Source organism: Pollicipes pollicipes, unplaced genomic scaffold (assembly GCF_011947565.3).
Source record: "Pollicipes pollicipes isolate AB1234 unplaced genomic scaffold, Ppol_2.1 Scaffold_7261;HRSCAF=8764_pilon_pilon_pilon, whole genome shotgun sequence".
NCBI classification, from domain to species: Eukaryota; Metazoa; Arthropoda; class Thecostraca; order Pollicipedomorpha; family Pollicipedidae; genus Pollicipes; species Pollicipes pollicipes.
In genome coordinates, this window is record NW_023597054.1 from 27904504 (window position 1) to 27926885 (window position 22382).

At 50.1% G+C, this 22382-nt stretch overlaps 1 protein-coding gene across 2 annotated transcripts in view; it reads left to right on the top strand.

Annotated features, from left to right (window-relative positions):
• The first annotated feature begins 763 nt into the window (after positions 1–763).
• The window catches only part of LOC119113008 (potassium voltage-gated channel protein Shal), a 134334-nt gene continuing 112715 nt past the window's right edge, over positions 764–22382 (top strand). For both annotated transcript variants that reach the window (XM_037237322.1, XM_037237323.1), the window contains exon 1: positions 764–1978. In XM_037237322.1, the coding sequence (XP_037093217.1) occupies positions 864–1978 (1115 nt within the window). In that variant the 5' untranslated portion in view covers positions 764–863. The remainder of the gene's footprint in view (positions 1979–22382) is intronic.

The following is a 22382-nucleotide window of genomic DNA, read 5'->3' on the forward strand; positions in this document are numbered from 1 at the left end:
CTCGGCCAGCGGGCGGCAGAGCGGCGGAGCGGCAGAGGGCGCCGGGGCGCCTCGAGCCGTCCCGTCCGGCTCACACGCCGCCCGGGCGACGGGGCGGCGCATCGCGCAGCCGACGGCTCGGTGACGTCCGCGAACCAACGGCCGCTGTGCGCCGAGCCGCGCACAGCCATGTCCCAAAAAGCGGCCGCACTTGTAGGGCGGCGTGTGACTACTGGCCACCTGTACGGCGCGACGCGGCGGCCGACGGCGGCCGGCGCGGCGCGGCCGCCGGTCGCTCAGCGGGCGGCACGGCGGCCCGACGATGCAAATAAACAGACGCGCGTGCGGGCGACTCGCAGCGAGCGTTTGGGTCTCGTGAGCGCTGATCACCTGCTGTGCGGCATGACGAGTGCCCGTGAGGCGAGCGCGTATTTCTGGCGGCGGCGCTATTTTGGGTGGCGGCCTGCGGTGGCGACACGGTCTGGGCGCGCCGGCTGCCGCCAGTGCGCCACGGTGGCGGCGCGGTGACGCGGCCGGAGCCCGACGGACGGGCGCCGCGCGGCCGTCGCAGATTTGTCACGTGGAGCGCTAGCTCGCGGCACCGTCGCCGGAGCGACTGGAGGAATAGGCAAATACGGGTGCCCGGTGCGACCAATCAATTGTGCGGCGCGGCAACGGCCGTCGGCGCGGTCCGACCGGCCGGCGGACGGCGCGTCGGCGTCGGCGTCGGCGTCGGCGCGCCGGCGCGGCGCGCGCCGGCAGTATTAGGCGACCGTTCGGCGCGGCAGGCGAGCGCGCCTCGGCGGCGGCGGTGTGAGGGCTGCGCGCGAACATGTAGGCGGGCGACGCGCGTTGCGACACGGTGGTCGAGCTAGGCGAGCACGATGGCTTCGGTGGCGGCGTGGCTGCCGTTCGCGCGCGCGGCGGCCATAGGGTGGGTCCCGATCGCCAACAACCCGTTGCCGGCGCCGCCCATCCCCAAGGACAAGCGGCGCGCGGACGACGAGAAGCTCGTCATCAACGTGTCGGGCCGACGGTTCGAGACATGGCGTAACACGGTGGAGAAGTACCCCGATACGCTGCTCGGTTCTAACGAGCGCGACTTCTTCTACGACGAGGACACGAAGGAGTACTTCTTCGACCGAGACCCGGACATCTTCCGGCACATCCTTAACTATTACCGGACTGGTAAGCTTCACTACCCGAAGCACGAGTGCTTGACGAGCTACGACGAGGAGCTCTCGTTCTTCGGCATCATCCCGGACGTGATCGGTGACTGTTGCTATGAGGACTACCGCGACCGCAAGCGCGAGAACGCCGAGCGCCTGCTGGACGACAAGATGTCCGAGAACGGCGAGGGTAACCTCGTCAAGCTGACCAACCTGCGCGAAAAGATGTGGCGCGCGTTCGAGAACCCGCACACGTCGACAGCGGCGCTCGTTTTTTATTACGTCACGGGGTTCTTCATCGCCGTGTCAGTGCTGGCCAACGTGGTGGAAACGGTCGAGTGCGGGAACCTACCGGGCAAGAAGGAGCCGTTGCCTTGCGGCGAGCGGTACGAGGTGGTGTTCTTCTGCCTGGACACGGCGTGCGTGATGATCTTCACCGCCGAGTATTTGCTGAGGTTGTTCGCTGCGCCCGACCGCTGCAAGTTTGTGCGCAGCGTGATGAGCATCATCGATGTGGTGGCCATTCTGCCGTACTACATCGGCCTGGGCATCACGGACAACGACGACGTATCGGGCGCATTCGTCACGCTGCGGGTGTTCCGCGTCTGTCGGATCTTCAAGTTCTCGCGACATTCCCAGGGCCTCCGCATCCTTGGGTACACCCTCAAATCCTGCGCCAAAGAGCTCGGGTTCCTCGTTTTCTCACTAGCCATGGCCATTATCATTTTCGCCACGGTAATGTTCTATGCGGAGAAGAAGGTGAAGGGATCAACGTTCACGTCCATCCCGGCATCGTTCTGGTATACCATCGTCACAATGACTACGCTAGGGTGAGTACACTGCTGTTTGCTCACTTCTGTATGTGTTCGTGTCCTTTTTACAGACAGGCGTTTCTACCAGCGAGCCCTTTTGGGCTGACTAGCTCAGTGTTTACATGGGTGAAAGACATTCGAACATGACCAGTTGGTTGTACCACGCTTACTTGCTCTGCATGCTTTGGAATGTTAGTCCTGTCCCGTTAAGTGGGTATGGGAGCAACGACCGGCCTGCTGTTGAACACACTTTTGGATGTCATTCTCTTTTCTCAGCCCTCGGCACCATCCCCGCTGCGCCAAGGGTATGCAAGTCAAAGTGACCCCTCTAGCCAATCTGTAACATTTATGGGTGGCTGCTGGACTTCTCCGCTCGTATATTCTTATAGGATGTCTTCAGTGGGAATCCACTATGACAGTTTGTCGACTGATGTCCTCCGAGGAAAACCATCCAATCTGCAAGATCCCAACTTCTTGAACAACTATAGTCAAACATGTCAGCGGATGGATATCATTTCAGCTATCCACATTTGTGAAAAACATCACGTCAGCAGCTCAGGGAAGACTGAAAACCGTTCTGCGGTCTTTGAGAAAACACGTCCGAGAGCAATTGCGCCACGAAACTAACCGAACTGAACACCACCAATTCCGCATAAGTTTAATTGCGGTAAATATATGGTTACATTGCCCACTGCTACCCGATGCTGGAGTCGAAGCCCGGCGTTCGTACCGCGCCTGGTTCCGAAAGTTCTCCGTCGTGTCGCTGGCTCCGGTTCAGCCGACTCAGTTTCACAGTGTGATCACACTGAAGCGTGCCCGATCTTTCCCGCCACAGCACCAACGCCGACCAAACTGAAAGCGAAATTGCGCTTTCAATTTCCATCACAGCACGCAGTCTATTTTAAAACGCCGAAGCCGCGGACTGCTCCTGGTTCGAAGGTTCTAAATGTGCACAGAATAGCTCGTCAGAATGATTGCAGCGATGCATTTCCGCGATTGAAGAATAGACGGTGGGCAGTGTTGATGGTCTGAGTGGACAGCACTGTCTGCCAGACTAAACTCTGCCGTGCAGCCCAGGGCTATCTTGTCCGCTGTCGTCTGGATTGACAGGAAAGCTAATGGGAAGTGGCGTTTACCTGGACTACAAAGCGCGCGTCCTTGGGACGTGGAAGTATGCAGATGTGTGTTCATACGTGACATCGTAATCCATCGTCAAGGTGTTCATACCAATCCCGCTTCAGCCTCCAATGGCCCATGGCTCTAGCAATCTGAATCATGATATGAATGCATCTAGCTCTGGGGGTCAAGTTTACAGCTTGCGTAGTGAGCAAGGCCGCAAATCTCGAAAAAAACTTATTAACATTCGACATCAGGCCAATGTGAGCTCCGAAAAGTGAACTGTTAGCAAGGTATTTTCACTCCACCATCCTATTCTATCCGTGCTATATACCAAGGCACTTCATCACTGCATTGTCCTACGCCGCACCTGTGTGCAGCATGTCAGGAAGGTAGATGAATGATCGAGAAATTGTGGCATCATACTGCAGACCGAAGACCATCAGGTCAAGTCCTTCTCGAAGGAAGCTTCCTTGGTCACCATTTCCAGCAGGGTGGGCGATGCTCCAAGTCGTTTCATGTATTTACTCGGTAAATAGTAACAATGATGAACAGCCTTGCGCAAAAATAGGTCATTGGGCACGGGGCTATAATGGCGTTGTCTTAATTGTGTAAACAGATATAGTGAAGAAATGCAGTGACTGCCACAGCGAGATATCCGGTGCTTCAGGCGCTCGTCAACAGAGCTGTAAGCTTCTGTTTCTAAATGCAAAAAATGTTCGTTTTCAGAGGCCAGATGTAAAGTGCCCTTCGCATAGTACATCACAGATGCACGGATTACCACCTAATTGCACTAGGCGACATAGGGGATGGCATCTTTCTTTTCTTTTTGCTGACTGTATCATCGCTATGCTTTTGAGACCATCTTAAATCACACTGCATTCGTTTTTTTAGTAATTGATTCCTCAGGAGTGTGTGAATCAATATTGCGCAAGTTGAAGGGAGCCGTCGGTAATTCATTTGGTACATTGGTTTGCAGTTGCTCACGCTTAATAAATGTCATGGGGGACTTAGTGCCTTTGTTGGGCTTGCAAGGCACTGGCGTACTTGCCCGGTCAGCCTAAATATTTGAACGGCTTCTCTTGCTGTCTGCTTATTTTGAATTCCGTACTTAAGGAGAGTATTCCACGTTTGTACCAGGTTTTGAACTGAAATATCCATCTTGAAGACCGTTCGGCGCAATTCACAGCCCTGCCGTTTTTATGGCATAAGCTATCTAGTATCTGAGGTACGCGCAGTAGAAATATGAATAATTTTTCGGGGAAGTATTTCAAGGTCATTTTGGTATTCATGACGTCATAAAAACGTCCATTAAACTATGCCATTCCATAAGCCATACGACGATCAAGGCCAAGAAAAATGTAATGGTCGAACCACTCATATCTAGCATTAGTGCGCGCAAATTCCAGATGTAACTGCCGTCAATTGGCTCCCAATCAATATTGTGTTAGGTGCGATGACGTAATCAAACATCGATGTATCAAGAACCACATTTACGTAAAAGGGACATTGTGTTGTCTGGAGCAGCCTTTTCGACCTAAATGTATACAAATGTTTATAAGTCTGCTTGTTTCATCTTATCTCATGTTTCCTTCAATATCTTTAAATATGAAACATTCCCTCTACACGTGGGTTGGGTGTTCGGACCATTTCAGTCTCCATGACCCAACGCACAGTCCCATCAATGCGGTTACCATGGCAACCGTCCTCAAAGCTGACTGAGCTGCGGCGCCGGTTGCGTCGAACGCCGCTGGCCTCGGCGATACGATTGTGACGGGCCTGGCTTTGGATTAACAGAGCTGCGACATCCGCAGCATTTCTGATAAATTGCTCTGCTGACGAGTCGATGATGAGATGTCAGCGTCAGATCAGGGCTCCGTTTGCGCCGAAACAAGATGTTAAATGGAGCAGCGATACATTTGAGTGAGCAGACTATGCGCATTAATGTCATATTTGGATGTTCAGTTTTGTAGCGGATTCTACATTAGATTAGGTTGGCTCTAAGTGACATATAACCGACGCATATTCTCTCTCTACCCAATGTGATTTACTGTCTTAATGATTCGTCTCAAGTGCAGACTGACGAGAAATCTGTATCTCACACAAATGCCTTTATCCAATTTCAGCCACTGCTGTAGCTTCGGACCAGCATCCACAGCAAGCGTCCGGCGAGGTCACTTTTTGCGTGGTGCCGCCTTAGCAAATACCTTCAAAGGTCACATGTGCTGACGTAACACAACGAAACGCGGTCTTTCAGACCCGCCCCTGGGCACCGCCGGCAGACCCTGAAGTCAGCCCCGTGTAAAACCATGATTACCACGGTCGGCTGGCACCGAGCGTGCGCCGGCGTCCGTGGAACGCGCACGGAGAGGCCTTCATTTGATTAGTGACCCGGGGCGTGCCCCCGGGCCGGAGCCGGCCTCGGGAGAGATGGCCGCCCGAAGCCATGCTGACGTCAGCACCGTCGGCTCCCGGCTGAAGGGAGGAGACGCTGTCCCGCGGAGCTGAGGTCGTCACCGAGCCGCTGCGGGGCTCGAAGGAAGGTGCGGCTCGGTGGTGCTCAAACCTCAAGGCTTCAAAGTTATGAGATTCAAAGCTCCGTATTCTGGACTGAAAGCGCGAAAGATGTATCCAGTATATTCGTTGCGTGATGGAAATCTAGCGTTTGCTCCGCAATGATTTTGTGACCTTTGTTTTGTCTTACAATATAGCTTTATGCATATAGATATACACATCTCCCTCTCCCTATACATCCAATTAATTTCATAGCTCTAAAGTGACTAATTAGGCCGAAAGAGCTTTGGCATAACTGAACGGAAATTTGAGCACTATCTCAGAAACACTTCATGCTTCGGAAAGATGTGGTTTGCATTCACTTCAAGGAAAGCAGGCCCCACCATGCATATGAAAACTCTTTTCACTGTTGCATATGAATCACTATATATATATATATATATATATATATATATATATATATATATATATATATATATATATATGATGAAATGTACACATTCAACTTCTTGAATTAGCCTTTCATGCTAGTTTTTCATTTCCATTTCATCTCTAGCACTCCATCGTATCAACACGAGTTGAGGATGTATATATATATATATATATATATATATATATATATATATATAAGTATAGCATACTCACAACGTATGCCGCAGCGCCATACTTGTGCCATTCTTTATTATATATTTGGTTCAGGCCATCTTCCCTTAAAGTGAGCGTAAAGGTTTTCTGGCACACCATCCACACTTTCGTAAGTTATGTTTAAGTGCTTTCGATCATATTTAGCCACTTTAAACGTATTATGGCTTGGGGGATGTTCTGATTAATATTGCGGGAAGCAGGGGGCATGGTCACGCCTGTGCCGAGCCGTTCCCGCACAGGGACTCTGTGTCGGGGCGTGGGTGTGCTCGGGCCGGACTCCCGCCATGTCAGCCGTGAGGACTGTGTCGGGGCGTGGGTGTGCTCGGGCGGGACTCCCGCCACGTCAGCCGTGAGGACGGTGTCCGGGCGTGGGTGTGCTCGGGCCGGACTCCCGCCATGTCAGCCGTGAGGACTGTGTCGGGGCGTGGGTGTGCTCGGGCGGGACTCCCGCCACGTCAGCCGTGAGGACGGTGTCCGGGCGTGGGTCTGCTCGGGCCGGACCCCCGCCACGTCAGCCGTGGGGGCTGTGTCCGGACGTGGGTGTGCTCGGGCGGGACTCCCGCTACGTCAGCCGTGAGGACGGTGTCCGGGCGTGGGTGTGCTCGGGCGGGACTCCCGCCACGTCAGCCGTGGGGGCTGTGTCGGGGCGTGGGTGTGCTCGGGCCGGACTCCCGTCACGTCAGCCGTGGGGGCTGTGTCCGGACGTGGGTGTGCTCGGGCGGGACTCCCGCCACGTCAGCCGTGGGGGCTGTGTCGGGGCGTGGGTGTGCTCGGGCCGGACTCCCGTCACGTCAGCCGTGAGGACGGTGTCCGGGCATGGGTGTGCTCGGGCGGCACTCCCGTCACGTCAGCCGTGAGGACGGTGTCCGGGCATGGGTGTGCTCGGGCGGGACTCCCGCCACGTCAGCCGTGGGGGCTGTGTCGGGGCGTGGGTGTGCTCGGGCCGGACTCCCGTCACGTCAGCCGTGGGGGCTGTGTCCGGACGTGGGTGTGCTCGGGCGGGACTCCCGCCACGTCAGCCGTGGGGGCTGTGTCGGGGCGTGGGTGTGCTCGGGCCGGACTCCCGTCACGTCAGCCGTGAGGACGGTGTCCGGGCATGGGTGTGCTCGGGCGGGACTCCCGCCACGTCAGCCGTGGGGGCTGTGTCGGGGCGTGGGTGTGCTCGGGCGGGACTCCCGCCACGTCAGCCGTGGGGGCTGTGTCCGGACGTGGGTGTGCTCGGGCCGGACTCCCGTCACGTCAGCCGTGAGGACGGTGTCCGGGCATGGGTGTGCTCGGGCGGGACTCCCGCCACGTCAGCCGTGGGGGCTGTGTCCGGACGTGGGTGTGCTCGGGCCGGACTCCCGCCACGTCAGCCGTGGGGGCTGTGTCCGGACGTGGGTGTGCTCGGGCCGGACTCCCGCCACGTCAGCCGTGGGGGCTGTGTCGGGGCGTGGGTGTGCTCGGGCCGGACCCCCGCCACGTCAGCCGTGGGGGCTGTACACAACTGACAGCCTCAGCAAGCTCCCAATGAGGCGAGCTGTTGTGCGAAGTCATAGAAAAGCCGTGCAAGATTACAACGGTGGATGATTCTAATTCTACTCTTATATAAAATATGATTCTAATAATACAAAAATGGTCTTTCTGGCTAGGCTGAACCCCAGTTTCACTGAAGATGCTAGATAAGGTACATTCTGCCCTGCGATTACACTATATTTAGCATCCTGCATTACGCTCGCGTGATACGGTACCGTCGGGTCCCCATTTCATCAAGGGAAGTAACCCATACGTTAAGGTGTGCTGCTGGGGTCCTAAGATGACATTGGTGAGCCGAAACCCAGCACGCTACGTCATAAGAGCATAAGTAAACCTGTGAAGTTTGTGAGACCAATATGTGATTGTGAACACGAAGTGGGTGTGTTACTTTCATCAGACCATATCAATTTCTTGAACATTGTTGGTACATGGCTTCATTATGGCGGAGGAAGGACCCTTCTACGGTTTCTATGGTTCAGAGCTTTGATGCAACATGTGACATTTCGAAACAGGCCTTCGTTGAAGGTTTGAATCAGTTCGGATTGACAGATACTGATAGCAAAATCATGTCAGCGTGAATCGTGGTTATTCATTACAAAATCGTGACGCGCTTATCTTTTGCTTCTATTCATCTGCACATTGTAACTCAATGTGGTCGGATTTTCTAGATCTGGCGGCATTTCAGTACCAATGGTGGTGTTCACTGCTGTTTGCGTTGGCATAACATCCGTGCCTTTAAAAGGCCGTTGGACATGACATAAATACACATGTCTTGCTCCCGGGGGCCAACTAAGCCATTCCGATCACGATTTGGGTCTTTTTTATGTTGCAACTTCGATGTGCAGCCTCGGCGACGTTCGGGAATGGGAAAAGGGAGGGGGCTAGACTTTTCCTTTGCCGTCTCGGTCTCATCCTTGCGGGCGAACCCCAATGACCTCAAACGGCACGAAAGCCTACAAATGGCAAAAACTTGATGTTTTGTGAGATCTGATGTAGAGTTGTTTGTTTAAATTACGAGTGGGATAACTGCTTGGGCTGTCGTTCTCGTCTGGTGTATTAACAGTCAGATATCCGGACGCCGTCGGATGCTACTAGATGATGAGAAGCACTGTATGGTGCCTGGCTTTCAACCATGAATGCGTCACAATCTGAGTTTTCAAATTGCTGGCATTCGAATTCGAATCGATCTCTGATCTTCTGGTTGCGAGCTCAGCGCTCCAGCACGAAGCTGATCAGGAAGGACAGTTATAGTTATTACATCGGCATCGTCTCGCTCATTCGGCTCCGTTGGCTGTTGTAAAGCCGTGACCTTCTATTGCCACTAAATTTGCCATAGTTGTATTGCCATTTTTTGCCATTTTTATTGCCACCCGTTTTCACGAAGACTTCCCCTTCTTTTGTAATTGCAGTAGTGTCATTTCCATTCACCGTAAACCTGTCAGTGCGGCGTTTATCACATTGACACTAAAACTGTAAAATCATGATAGGAAACGTAGACCGCGCAACATCTGAGGAAAAGAACAACGTCATAGCTTGGAAAATTTTCGTTCGCGACTAAAAAAAATGGAACTTTACAATGTATATACATGAACATACAAGTGCAATGAGTATAAATATACATACATACATATACACATATATACACATATCTGTATATTCATATAACTAATTATGTGTTTATTGGAGATTGTTCAACGCGCAAACCTGGTTTGCGCGCAGGAGCCCCAGGCGCGTTGGCCATGCTTTCTCGGCCCGGATCGTGAACGACACACCCACACCCACACACATAAACACACCCACACCCACACCCACACCTACACCCACACCCACACCCACACACACAAGCGCACACGCACACATACACGCGCGCGCGCACGTAAGCATGCACGCACGCACGCACGCAGATAACTATATATAATAAATGTATATATGCATATATATATAAATTATATATATATATATAAATGTATATATATATATATATATATATATATATACATATTCAAGGCTCCGCATGGGGCGCTTGTGGTTTTCGGTGTGTCGATACAGAATGTTGCTTGGGTCGATCCATCTGTTAAACGTTCCGATCAGTTCCATGAACATTTCCAAGATAGCTATGAGACTGTAAACACGCAGTCACAAGCACGCTATATATACAAAAGTACGGTTCCATCGTGTTTCCTCAAAATACACGATCAAGGCATTTGACAAGAGATTTGCATGCTCCCGCTTTAGTTTCAGAAACACTTTTGATGGTTGAAAGTTTTGCACTTTTACCGATCAAGTTGAAGGGTTACTGGTTCGAAAGATTTTCATCGGGGGGGGGGGTGGAGGGGGGTCCTATCAATCGCGTATCGTAGAGTGGTAGCTCTGTGAATAGTTTTTTATGTTTGTGATGGGTGCTATGTTTCTGATGCATAATGTTTCAAATGTGACGAGTTGCCTATGGACTTAAGCATGCGCGATATGGTTATGTTCATGTCTAACGTACTTCTAGTGAGAGGGGCGTTGTGATGCGTACGCGCATGTTTTCGACGCTCCTCCCGCAAGCGTATGATAAGCATCGGCTGATACTTGTAGTCAGGCCCAAGGCACTTTGCGATTCTCATAGTTCCTGGCAGAACATTGAAAATGTCAGCCTAAATTTGTTTGTTTCAACTTATCTTTGTTTTGGTTGAGGTTCTTCGCGATCACCGGGGAAGATGTTTTTGGACTCTTGTAGTATACAATGAATCTTAGTCGTTTTTGTTGATCAGTGGGGACGCAGTGTTTGAGGACAATGTAAGGCAATGCTTTCTCATCAAGCTTTGCAAGATGGGATAAGGCGTTTTTGTAAAAAGGATCCAGTGTTTCATGGGGATCACAAAAAGCATTATTCTGATTGTCTTTTTTGAGAAAGTGATCGAGTAAGAATTTCGTAACATTTCCGAGGGTCTAGAAATGGCAGTTTGTTACTTACACTAAGCAGCCCCAGCCTCTGCGTGAAAACGTAAGGACAAGTAATTCTTGAATTTTATTGTCGAAACCAAGATGAACAACAACAAGCTGCCATGTCTAGACCTCCTAATTGACTCAACAGCTAGTACATTTTAGATAGGTGTTTACAGAAAAGTGGGATTTGGGGAAAGGAGAATCCGCAGGCTTTGAAAATTTGATCTTTATGGAATGCTTTTGATGGGAGCGCGACAAGCCGCTTCAGATGCTCATCAGTGGTGAATACACAAATACTTACTTTGACAGTGCCACAAAATCCTTACTCGATCACCTTCTCAAAAAGACTAAGAGACTTACGCCCGTCATGATCGTCAGCAAACATTGAAACTTTTTACGAAATACCATGACTCCGTTTTGGAAAACTGTTGAGAAAATGCTGCGTTACATTTTCCTCAAGCAATGTGTCCCCACTGATCAACAAAAGCAACTGCGAATTAGTGTGCACCACAAGAGTCCAAAAACGTCTTTGCTGGCATTCAAAAATAATGCGAACCAATACCCAGATGAACTGAAGCAGACGTGTAGTTTACTGTTTCCAATATTCTGCCGGGGACTATGAAAGCCGCAATGTCAAGTACATTGGCCGGACTGCAACAAGTCTCAGCCAACGTTTGACCATGCACTTGCGGGAGGGGCACTGAAACACACGCACACACACAAAGTATAATATTTGTCTTGAAAGTAATCATTGAACTGATTGAAACTCTGAATGAATATATTACTTTTAGTAGCATTCTGTAAAGACACACTGAAAGCGACAAACGCACCAAACAAAGCATTGGGCAAACGTCCAAGAAGGCCATAAACGCGGAATTTTCTGTGGTATACAACCAATAATGTATGAGATAAAACTTGCTCCCGAAATGCTCTAATAATCAATAAGTGTGTGTTTGCGTGTGTGCGTGTGTGTGTGCGTGTGTGTGTGTGTGTGTGTGTGTGTGCGTGTGTGCGTGCGTGCGTTTGCGTACGCGTACACGTATGGCACGCCAAACGGTATGATGTATCGGTATTCGGACTGTCGTTTGGATTACGCTCACATCAATGGCGTATTTCAATTGATTACGTTCAGATGATAAGTTTTACCAGCGGCTGGTATGCATAACTCATTTTAGTCAGGAATTGGCAGAATTGATTTTAGATTGAACTTATGAAATAAAGCAGAGAAGAGTCAAAAGCAGATTACACCCTAAATCCAATTTCGGCAGACCCGCCAAACGGACACACGCTCCAGCGAATGTCTGACTGGCGATTCTCTCCCACCGTAAGGAAGAAATTCAATTTGGCTTGGAAATGCTGTTGCATCCTTTTAAAACTCATCGATGGAGCACGCTATTGGATCTCCTCCAAAGCATCATCCCTCCACTTTCACTTCCGTCTTGAGCGTCCTGCTACATCCCGCTTGAATGTCCTATTGGAGACGTGCTGTCGCGCCGGAACGGTCTTATTAAGGCTGCGAGCCCTGGTTTAAACAAAACACGCCCGGCCGCCCGCTCGTCGCCGCGCGCTGTCGGAGCCGGCGGCGTAGGTCAGGGCGGCGACGCCCTCCGCCGCCGGCCGCGGCCCAGCTGGGCCGCACGCGCGCACGGCCGCCCACCTCCGGCGGACGGGGGACCAGCCGGTCCGGACGGCGCACGGCCGTCCATCCACTCCTCGCCGTCGCGGCCTGGAAGAACGCTGCACACCGCGACGAGGGCAAACATCGGTGGCACGTGCCGCCGCGGCAGGCGAGCTGCGGGCACGGCCCGAGCTGATAGCATCGCCAGCGCGCCTGGGGCTGCTGCGCGCAAACCAGGCGTGTGTGTCGAGCAATCTCCATCTGGCGGGCATCGCTCATCAGCGTGCATGGGTGCTGGTTGGGCGAGAGCTCGGTATTCCGTCGGCTGGTAGTGTTATGGGAGCGTGGTTGACCTGGTTTTGTATGTTACAAAAGTGAAGCTTAGGTGGGACGCCAGATCTGTCCCGAAAATCCGACTTGCGGTTTTCATAAACCTCGCTGTCTCCGCGTTAAAAAAGTTTGCTTACGTAGTTGCAGAACCACAGAACCACAGAACCAACCCCAGACAGCACAGTGCAAAAATTAGCAAATCGATTTGTACACCTCATTTAACACCTCATTTAACCTCATTTAACATTTAACAAACATTTAACATCATTGAACATTTAATCATGTTTCACGTCTTATGTCAAATGCTGCTGTCCGGAGCATTTAGTCATGTGCAAATTGGCTGGAAGGGGAAGATCCTTTGCCTTTTTCCTTCCCCTGGAATGATAACTGTGCGATCACTTCAATGTTTAAGTAAGGTTTGAACATCAAAATAAGTAGTTAAATGACGGTGACTGGTTAACGAAAGCCACTTCGGTTCATCAAGAGAACTGCACTTGCGTCGCTGCAGACCGATGCTGGGGAGCATTGACATCATACCATGGTGCATTGTTGCACGTTACTGTTAGTTGATGATCATCCAGGATTGCCATACTTTCCCGGAGCCCTTTCACTTCGATGGTTAGTTGTAAGAAAATAACGTAATACATAAAGCCCTTCTGAACATAAACGTAGCGCCAAGGGCACATGCCAAGTGCGTTTTCCCTATGTTGGTTGGGCTACATTTTTATCAGGAAATGTATGTGCATAGGCGCAGTCCAGAACCCCGCAGCAGGCTTTCTGTATTCGAACCCTTGGTTGGACGCTTTGTGGAGGCCATACTGCAAAACAAAGTTCTGGCACTGAATCTCAATATGAATCTGAAACCTCATATTCCGCCATCGCCTGTCAGCAGAATGCATCTTTAAAGCTCGCAAGTAATGACAAATTCCAGGACCCTTATTTCCAGCGGAGACTGCCGGTGGTAGGGGAGAGCACCGCAGCGCGGCGTATGGAGGGTTATAAAACATTTTATTGCGTTGCAAACAAGATGCATATGGTGGGATAAATATCGCAGCAAAGAAGGCGAAACAGGAAAGCACGAGAATTTAAATAATATTTGGGAAAAATGAGCATGGATTGAATTGAATTGTGTGAACGAGATCAATGTCTGTCGTTGATTTATCAGTTTCCATTGAGCCATTGCTTCAATCAAGGCCATAGAAACAATGGCTCAGACCATATGAAAATATTAATTCGATTCAGAATGGCCCTGTCGGCAGCTGGTGACTTAAGCCGTATGGGACCATACAAATTTATGTGACCAGGCATTACCCCCCCCCCCCCCCATCTTCTTCGTCGCAACATAGTTCCTTCCAGGAGTGAAGAATGGTTTCCGAGTTCGATGCGGCACGCGCAGGCCTGGTTCCCCTCTCCTCCCTCCAAGAAAAGGTTAGATAGAGTGGAGGGCGGACATCACATACGTCAAGTCCCAAAGCTAGGAGACCTATATCATCAACTGGCACTCAAAGTTCACCTAAAAAAGCCTAGAAGAGACCTTCAAACACAAGACATAAGAAACGCAGACACTCACCCGATGATCTCAGTGAATGATACGAGCACCAAGGCCGCCAATGGGACCCAAAAAGCAAGGGCAAGGGGACCAAAGGGCCCTGAGACGTCAGACACTCAGCAACAATTCAGATAGCCTGAGGTTAGCAGCTAGCTCGTCTCAGTGCCGTGATCATGATCAAGATGAGTTCGACGCGCCCTGCCACGCTACCGTCATACCTAGCGCTGTAGCATACTGGAGTGTGACGGATGAACAAGCAGTGCTAACGCTAATGACACGACACTTACGCGCGACATGCAGTCACACTCCAAGGAAGCCCCAAGAGAAAGAAGCCAGAGACGCTGGCCGGCTCCAAGAAAGACCAGTGTCCAAGTTGAAGGCCAACCAAAAGGGTGGTTGGTGCAGGTATAAGAGACCTGTTCCCAACGGTGACCGTGGCAGAGTCGGATACAGAGTCGGGGACCGAAATGCAGGGTGCCCGGTTGGGACGTCGAAGACTAGAATCCGGGAGTGACTGGTGGAGGCGCCGGTGGGCCGTATTTCTCAGAAATTGCCATTACGGATGTGGACAGCCAGAATCACAGAGTAGCAACAGACCCTTGGGAGACCCGAGTTTTGGTGATGCAAACTGCCATAGGATTACGGATATACCATCATTTGCTTTCCATGCGGTCATGCTGGGCTAGTAGTCGAGTTTGAGAAGCAGGAGTTCGGACTTCGGCCGTCAAACAAACCTTTGCCTGCCGCTCTCCAGCGGCGTGCGAGATGGCAGCGATGATGGCCTTGACAGCTAAAATCATGACGAAACATAGCACCCTATGATGAGATGTCTGATGAATGTATGATACCTTAGACGGCCAAAATGGGGCCTATCGGTCGGCAAGGCCCCAAATAATTTAAAGAGGGAGCCACAAAATTCATAGGAAACCCCATGAGGAACACAGTTAGCTCTACCAGGCCACGAGGAGGCCCTGATAGCGAGACCGATGGCCCCACCAGGACTAGAGAAGGTTTTATGAGGTTTGATGTGCCTAAGAGGTCCTTTAAAAAAGAGGAATCCGAGAGACATTTCATACAGGGGATGAAATAGGAAGCCTCCAGATCTGCTTAGGAGGCAATGGACCTGCTTACCCACTGCACTGGACAAAGTTTGCGGCGCCGCCCCTGCCTCCCGATCAAGCAGCTTGAACGTGCGTCTGACAATTTAACAGCACATTTTAAAAGAATTGCGCCTCATTTTACTGAAAACTGCATGAAGCCGCGATCAGTAGCTACAGAGATCTTCTTCCAGGGGGCGTAATGGCCGGACCGAGCCACTCGGGCTGAAATTTTTATTCTAGTTCAAGTAGGACCCGTTTGGTCTGAAATCCCGCTAGCAACGAGTATTGGATATTCATGGCAGACCTATGGGTCCTGGGGGAATCAGTGGAGACCCGGATACGCGAGAACAGTGGTGGCGCGCGGTGCCTGGGTCTGATAGAAACCACAGGCGTTATCGAAAAAGGATTTGTGTGAAAGGGACCGGGTCGTAGGAGGAGGCCATGCAACTGTTGGGACCACACACACACACACACACACACACACACACACACACACACACACACACACACACACACACACACACACCCACACACACACACACACACATATATATATATATATATATATATATATATATATATATATATATATATATATATATATATATAAATACCATTACCAGGGCGCCATTCTCCCCAGTTCTGGTGCATGCAGACGCGGATGCAGATGCAAGTTCCGTACTCAGTATCGGAGCTTGCAATAAGACAACTATGAGACTTCTCGTGTTGTAATGGGGCCTCATCCGTATCTGTTCTGAGCTGTACTCCGAAGCTGAGCTTCCTTTGAATTTTGTGGGACACTATGTCTTCTAATAGGGACTAACATTGTCCATATAGTATGTGGCAGATATTGAGTACGCCTTAAGCCTTCCCCCCCCCCCCCCACCCCTCCCTCTCCCACTTATTTGATGGAATGCTTTATGTTGGCCATTGCATGACTCCCATCAGGATGATACAACGTAAAATTTCACGGGGAACGAGGAAAACTGTAGTTTTTGGCCTCTAGGCAAGAGGCCAGGAGGGGGGGGGGGGGGCCGTTGCTCCCGGCAGTGTCAGCCCTGCACTTGCACACGGACAATATTGTCGCGTAGCAGCACTATATCGTCTTGCAATTCGAGTCTGGCTTGCTCAATCTGTAAAAGAGTTGCTTTTTCTATGGTGAACAGCTCTGCCATTTCCCTTTTACTTGGCACGTGGTACGACCAGACCACCTTGCCGCGCACCTGAGCGGCCCGGAACGTCCCCAGGCTGCACCTAAGACCGAGCCCTGCAGCGGCTCGGTGACGACCTCAGCTCCGCGGGACAGCGTCTCCTACCTTCCTCTGGGAGCCGACGGTGCTGACGTCAGCATGGCTTCGGGCGGCCATCTCTCCCGAGGCCGGCTCAGGCCCGGGGGCACGCCCCGGGTCACTAATCAAATGAAGGCCTCTCCGTGCGCGTTCCACGGACGCCGCCGCACGCTCGGTGCCAGCCGACCGTGGTAATCATGGCCTTCCGTTGAACCGGTCGCTGGCGGGGAGCGTTGCGCCCGCCACCAAGTGTCGTCGTTTTCTTCAAAACCGTGGACTTAGCAGTCTCTGGAGCGCCACGGCTTGACCTGATCGCTCTTAGCGCGTTCACTACGGTAGGAGAGTGCTCCCCGGGCGCCACCTGACTCGGCCGCCAGTGGCGTGACTAGGCGAACAACGGCCCCTGTCTGGTGTCGCCTTCGACCTGCTGCTGAGCGTCACCACGAGTTGGCCGCACTCTACAGTGGCCACTGCCAAGCGTGCCCACGAGCTCACGGGCCGACGAAGTCGCGTCGCGCGTCCGCGCGCAGCCCGGTGGCCGGTGGCGGGGTACACAGCCGCGGCCACCCTCCAGGCGGCGCCTGCTGCGCACACCGATTGGCAGGTACAAAGTGGGGACATGGGACGGCTGTCGCGCGGACTAATAGCGCGCGGCCGCCGGCGGCGCCGCGTCCCGTCGTCGGCGGGATCCGCGCCGCCGCGCCGCGCCGCTCCGTCGCGCCGCTCCGGCCGCCGCCGACTCTTGCGTGGGTCGGCCAGCCCCTGCCGTCGGGGCAGCCGCCCGCGCTCCTGTGCGCCGACGACATCGGCAAACGCATGGCCGGCGCAGCTACGCAGTCAAGCCGTGCGCCTTTAGCGGAGCGACGGCGGCTGCTCCCGCCCGCAGGGTCGAGATGATTTGTGGGCTGTTCACAGGCGGCGGGTAATGGTGTTCCGTCAGCCCTCCTAGGAGTGGTATTTGGATGATAAAACAGATTGCATGCTTTAATGTGCTCTAAGATGCTGGGCAAGATGAAAGCTTCAAGCCTAGTTTCGGTTGAAACAAGTTACTTGTCGTGTCATGAGAAAGACAAATGACTTCAGTAAAGAACGTGCTCACGCTGATCCAAGATATACGTCGGCATCACCATGTAGATGCTACAGATAGCCGCATGTTAAAAATGCTTTCATGCTGATTGCAGTTCTGCAAAAATATTTTTTGATTGTTAATAATAAACGTTGCATGTTTCCAAGATGAACAGTATACAACGTTTTCAATTAACCAGCGGACCAACAGAAGCGTGATTGTGTTTTTTCCCGAACGCATGTCTTTGATCATTGATGGTAAGTTTCTGAAATATAATGTCTTGTCATTGATATCGATAATCCCATGAAGCGTGGCAGTGCATCAGACGTTACATGGACTCTGAGTAGCGGGCCGGCATGCGAGTGACAGTTCAGAATCTCGCGTGTAATATTGCAAATTGGGCGTCCGACTATGATGACGTTTAGCGGAGCGTAATTAATTAATTACCATTTCACATTTCCGCATCGACATTTGCAGCACGGCATTCCTTTATGTGCTGGTCTGAAGGTCAAACTAACTCAGCCTGTGACATTACTCCGACGTGACCGAACGACTGAATGTTTCTCTGAGCATGCACACCCGTTTAAGAGCCAGCCCTTGTCCAGCCGGGCCAGCCCAGCTGGAAGGCGGTGGGTAACAGAACACTTCACGGATTGGTTAAATTCCGTGACGGCGCCCTGGTCCGTGGAGCCGACTGGACCTCACCAGAAAATCCAATAGGATGCAGATCAGCATCGAACGGATTTTTAGACCTTTCCTGGCTATAAGATCGAAGGAATTGAGAGTCAATTAAATTCAGAAAGACTGGCTGGATTTACATGTTCCACTGCGGCAATCCAGATAAGCTGTATAAAGATGGTGATTCTAATTATGGGTTATATAAAGACGTGTCAAGCCATTGATGCAGCTGTTCAACTAAACGGAAGGTGGCATAAAAGGGGCGCATTTAATGCTAACTATAGCAGTGTGATGAACTGTTACAAAAATCGCAACCAGAGATGCACGGGCTATGGAAACCATGACTGATTGTCAGCTCTGTACCAAAAATGCATAGTGAAAATGTAATATTTTTGTGAAATCTGTATGCTGACAAGAAAAGCATAGTATGGAAACATGGTATGGTGTATGGAAACATAGCAGAGCTCAAAAAGGGCGCAGCTGCTTTAGCAGCCCGTGCACGCTTGATGACATGGGTAAAGTGTCGTCCTTGCCTCATGGACTGCTGAGACCAAACGTCATTTGGGTGTTATGATTCGAAATACGGGCTTTAAGAGAAGTTTGCTTGGGGCGTTGGGGCGTTGGGGCGCTCATTGTGCTGGCGGGATCAAAGCAGAAGACACACTATGGACCATCACATAGGTGAGGTATACACTTTGTGTGAAAAGCTGCTGTGCATCGGATAGAATCAGTATGAGCACCCTCGTACTGTTCAAAACACATAGGAATGGTTCACAGTTGAAGATATTAAAGTAATCATCAGATATGAAGAAATCAGCTCACTCATAGTTATTGATGCACTTTTAAAGGGAATGTTTCGTATTTGAAGATATTGAAGCAAGCATCAAACATGATGAAACAAGCCCACTTACAGCTCCCGACACACTTTGTAGTGGAAAAGACTGCTCTAGACAGCACAATTTTCTTAAAGTAAGCATGCTCCTCTATGCGTCATTGTTTGACCACGTCATCGTACTTCGTACAACGTTGATTGAAAGCCATTTGACGGCCGTTGTATCCGGAAATCGCGCTCACGAACGCAAGGTATGAACACTTCGACAATTATACTTTTCTTGGCCTTGATCGCCGCATGGCTTGTGAAATGACATAATTTGAATTACGTCATTTTGACGTCATGAATGCCGGGTTGACTTTGAAATACTCTCCTCGATATGCCTATCCCATTTTTGTGGGCGTGTAGCTCAGAAAGTAGGGGGACTTAGGCCTTAAGAAGGGCAGGATTGTGATCAGCACCAAAGGTCTTCATGATGGCTATTTCAGTTAAAAAAAACACATATAAATGTGCAACACTCCCGGTAAGTGGAAAAGACTGCTCTTGACACCCAAATTTCTCTATTAAGTAAATATGCTCCTCAATACGTCATTATTTGATTACGTCGTGGGCCGTTTATTTAACGTAATGTTGAGATACTGTCAGGCTGGCCGTGCAAAATTCTCACCCAAGTATTCAATTGTAGCACTTCAATCTCCTGAGAGGTGCCTGTGGCAGTGCTGAAAGTGTTTGCTGATCCAGGTACCGCCATGTGCTCGTGTTTTGACCCTTTCTCTTGGTGCTCTTGCATACTTATTCGTGAGTTTGGCATGTTTGATTGCATTCATATGCTCGGTTATACCGCTATTCTTGGAGGAAGTGTACTACATTTATATGGGATTTGGAGGTGAAGTTATCATTTTTAAGACTCTTTGATACAGGTAACAGAACTGCTCTCCTTATGAATTAAAATTGTCTGTTTTCTGAAGCTTAACGCCTACGAAAATGTGCAAACTTTTTGTGAAGACTACTTCAAGGCCATTCAGGCATGCATGACGCTATAGCAACGTCATTCAAATCCTCACTCCCCATAGGTCATACGAGGTTCAAGGTCAAGGACAATATTGTCGTCGAGCCGTTTTGATCTGGCGTTCATAAGCACGATTTCTAAACTTTATGGATGTCAGGCTACGTATTACGAAAACAAGACTTCTAATAGAACAGCTTAAGAAAATCGTCTCAACAGAATGTGTGTACAAATCAACAAATCAACTTCCTAAACTCTGGTGCTTTTCTTAAACGCGCTGATAAATTTGCGAAAAACCATGAGAAAGCTTCAAACACGATTGCATAACGATATCTGGCTCAGCGAACACTTCCAGCATCGCCACTGTCATCTCGTAGTGAGTTTGAAGTACCACAAGTTAGTGCTAGGGTAGCAATTTTGCACGGCTAGTTTGGGAGCACCTTAACGTCTTACGACTGTTCCATGACGTAATCAGACTATGGCGTATTGAGGAGCATATTTACTAAATAGAGAATTTGCGTTATCTAGGACAAACGTTTTCACTTAAAAGCATATCATCAGTTCTAAGTGAGGTCGTTTCATCACATCTGATGCTTGCTTCAATATCTTCCAATGTCCCTGTAAGCTATTCCATTATAAGTCTCATTTTTGTGAAAACTAGCAACCACGTCCATCTTCTTGTATTATGTAGCACAAAACTTGCTTTGTGGTTGTAATTTGCACAGTTTTTTCAACATTGATTACTGACCAATTAACGTGCAACACGCCTGGAAATCGTGCTCACGAACACACCAAATCTGAACAGCTTGACGATAATATGCTTGTTAGCCTTGAGCGCCACGTGGCATATGGGGTGGTAGGATTTGGACGACGCTGCTGTGGCGTGATGTATGTCTGAATAGCCATGAAAGAGTCTGTGCGAAATCGTATGCACATGTTCTCGGGCGTGTAGCTCCGAAATTATCCTGAAAAGGGCTATTTCAGATCAAAACGCCCATACAAATGTAGTTAACTCGTGGGGCCCGTGAAAGGGATGGGTTTGAGGATGGCGGGTGCAGGGGGGGGGGGGGGGGGGGGAGTGGAGGGGAGGCACTGGGTGCCTCCAGCTCCTAGGCTTCAAAATGTAGCAGCACCCAAAAGCATTGCATGGACATGAAACAAGTCATGATGCACAAATTTGTAATGCCTCCAATATCTTCGGAATCTGTCAACTCCATTCAACAATGCTTTATTTGTAAATCAAAGAGCCTGCACGTATGCATTTTAACACAGTACTTATACCCATCACAAGATCTCAAAATTGCACCGATGATTTTGAACACCCTCCTTTAGTTCAATAAGGCTTGCTAAGACAGATAAGACGGCAGTAATAACGTTTTTTTTCCTAAAACAAGGAGAAAGGAGATGTAGATGCGCTAGTATTTCGGCAATATGCCATTATCAAATTAAAAATTGTCTGTCGATGATCCTGCCCGACTTTTCAGTTTGTTTTTGCAAAACAGGGAGCCGCAGTTCTAACAGGACAACAATATTCAGAGGATTAAACAACAGGCAATTGCCAGCCATTACCACGGTATAGTGCATACCCAGCCAAGAATTAGGATTGTATGCTCCCGGTTAAATCAAGAACCAATGGCAAGAAGTAAGAGCAAATTAACCGAGAAGCTATTGCCAGCCATTACCACGATACAGTGCACATCAAACTAAGAATTATACCTGTATGCTCCCTGTTAAATCAAGAACCAATGGCAAGAAGGAAGAGCGAATTAAATAAAAAGCTATTGCCAGCCATTGCTACGATCCATTGTATATCTAACTAAGAATTGTAATAGTATGCTTTCTGTTTAATACTATATATGTTGGTGTCCTGTAAAAGCTGTGATTCGCTGTTTAAGAAAAATTCACATCTACGTGCGTAATGTTCCTCGCAAATGCACTTAACAGCTTAGACTGGCTAAAATATATAGCATTGGTCTCTGTGCCGGTGCTATTTCAGTTAGTTTAATCGTACCTTTATGCCTTTCACTAACGAAATATTTTGCTTGCGAAGTCGGGTACACTTTACTATGTGCAGCATCCAGAACGACAGGTGCGTCTCCCAAAACTATGCAAAGATGCATTTCCACGCCAGCCAGGCCAGTGATGCATGTCACCAAATGGCAGCAGCGGATTCTTGCAACCACTCAGTGTGGTTAACTCAGCTATTGATGGCTGATTTGTGTAGCCTGTTAGA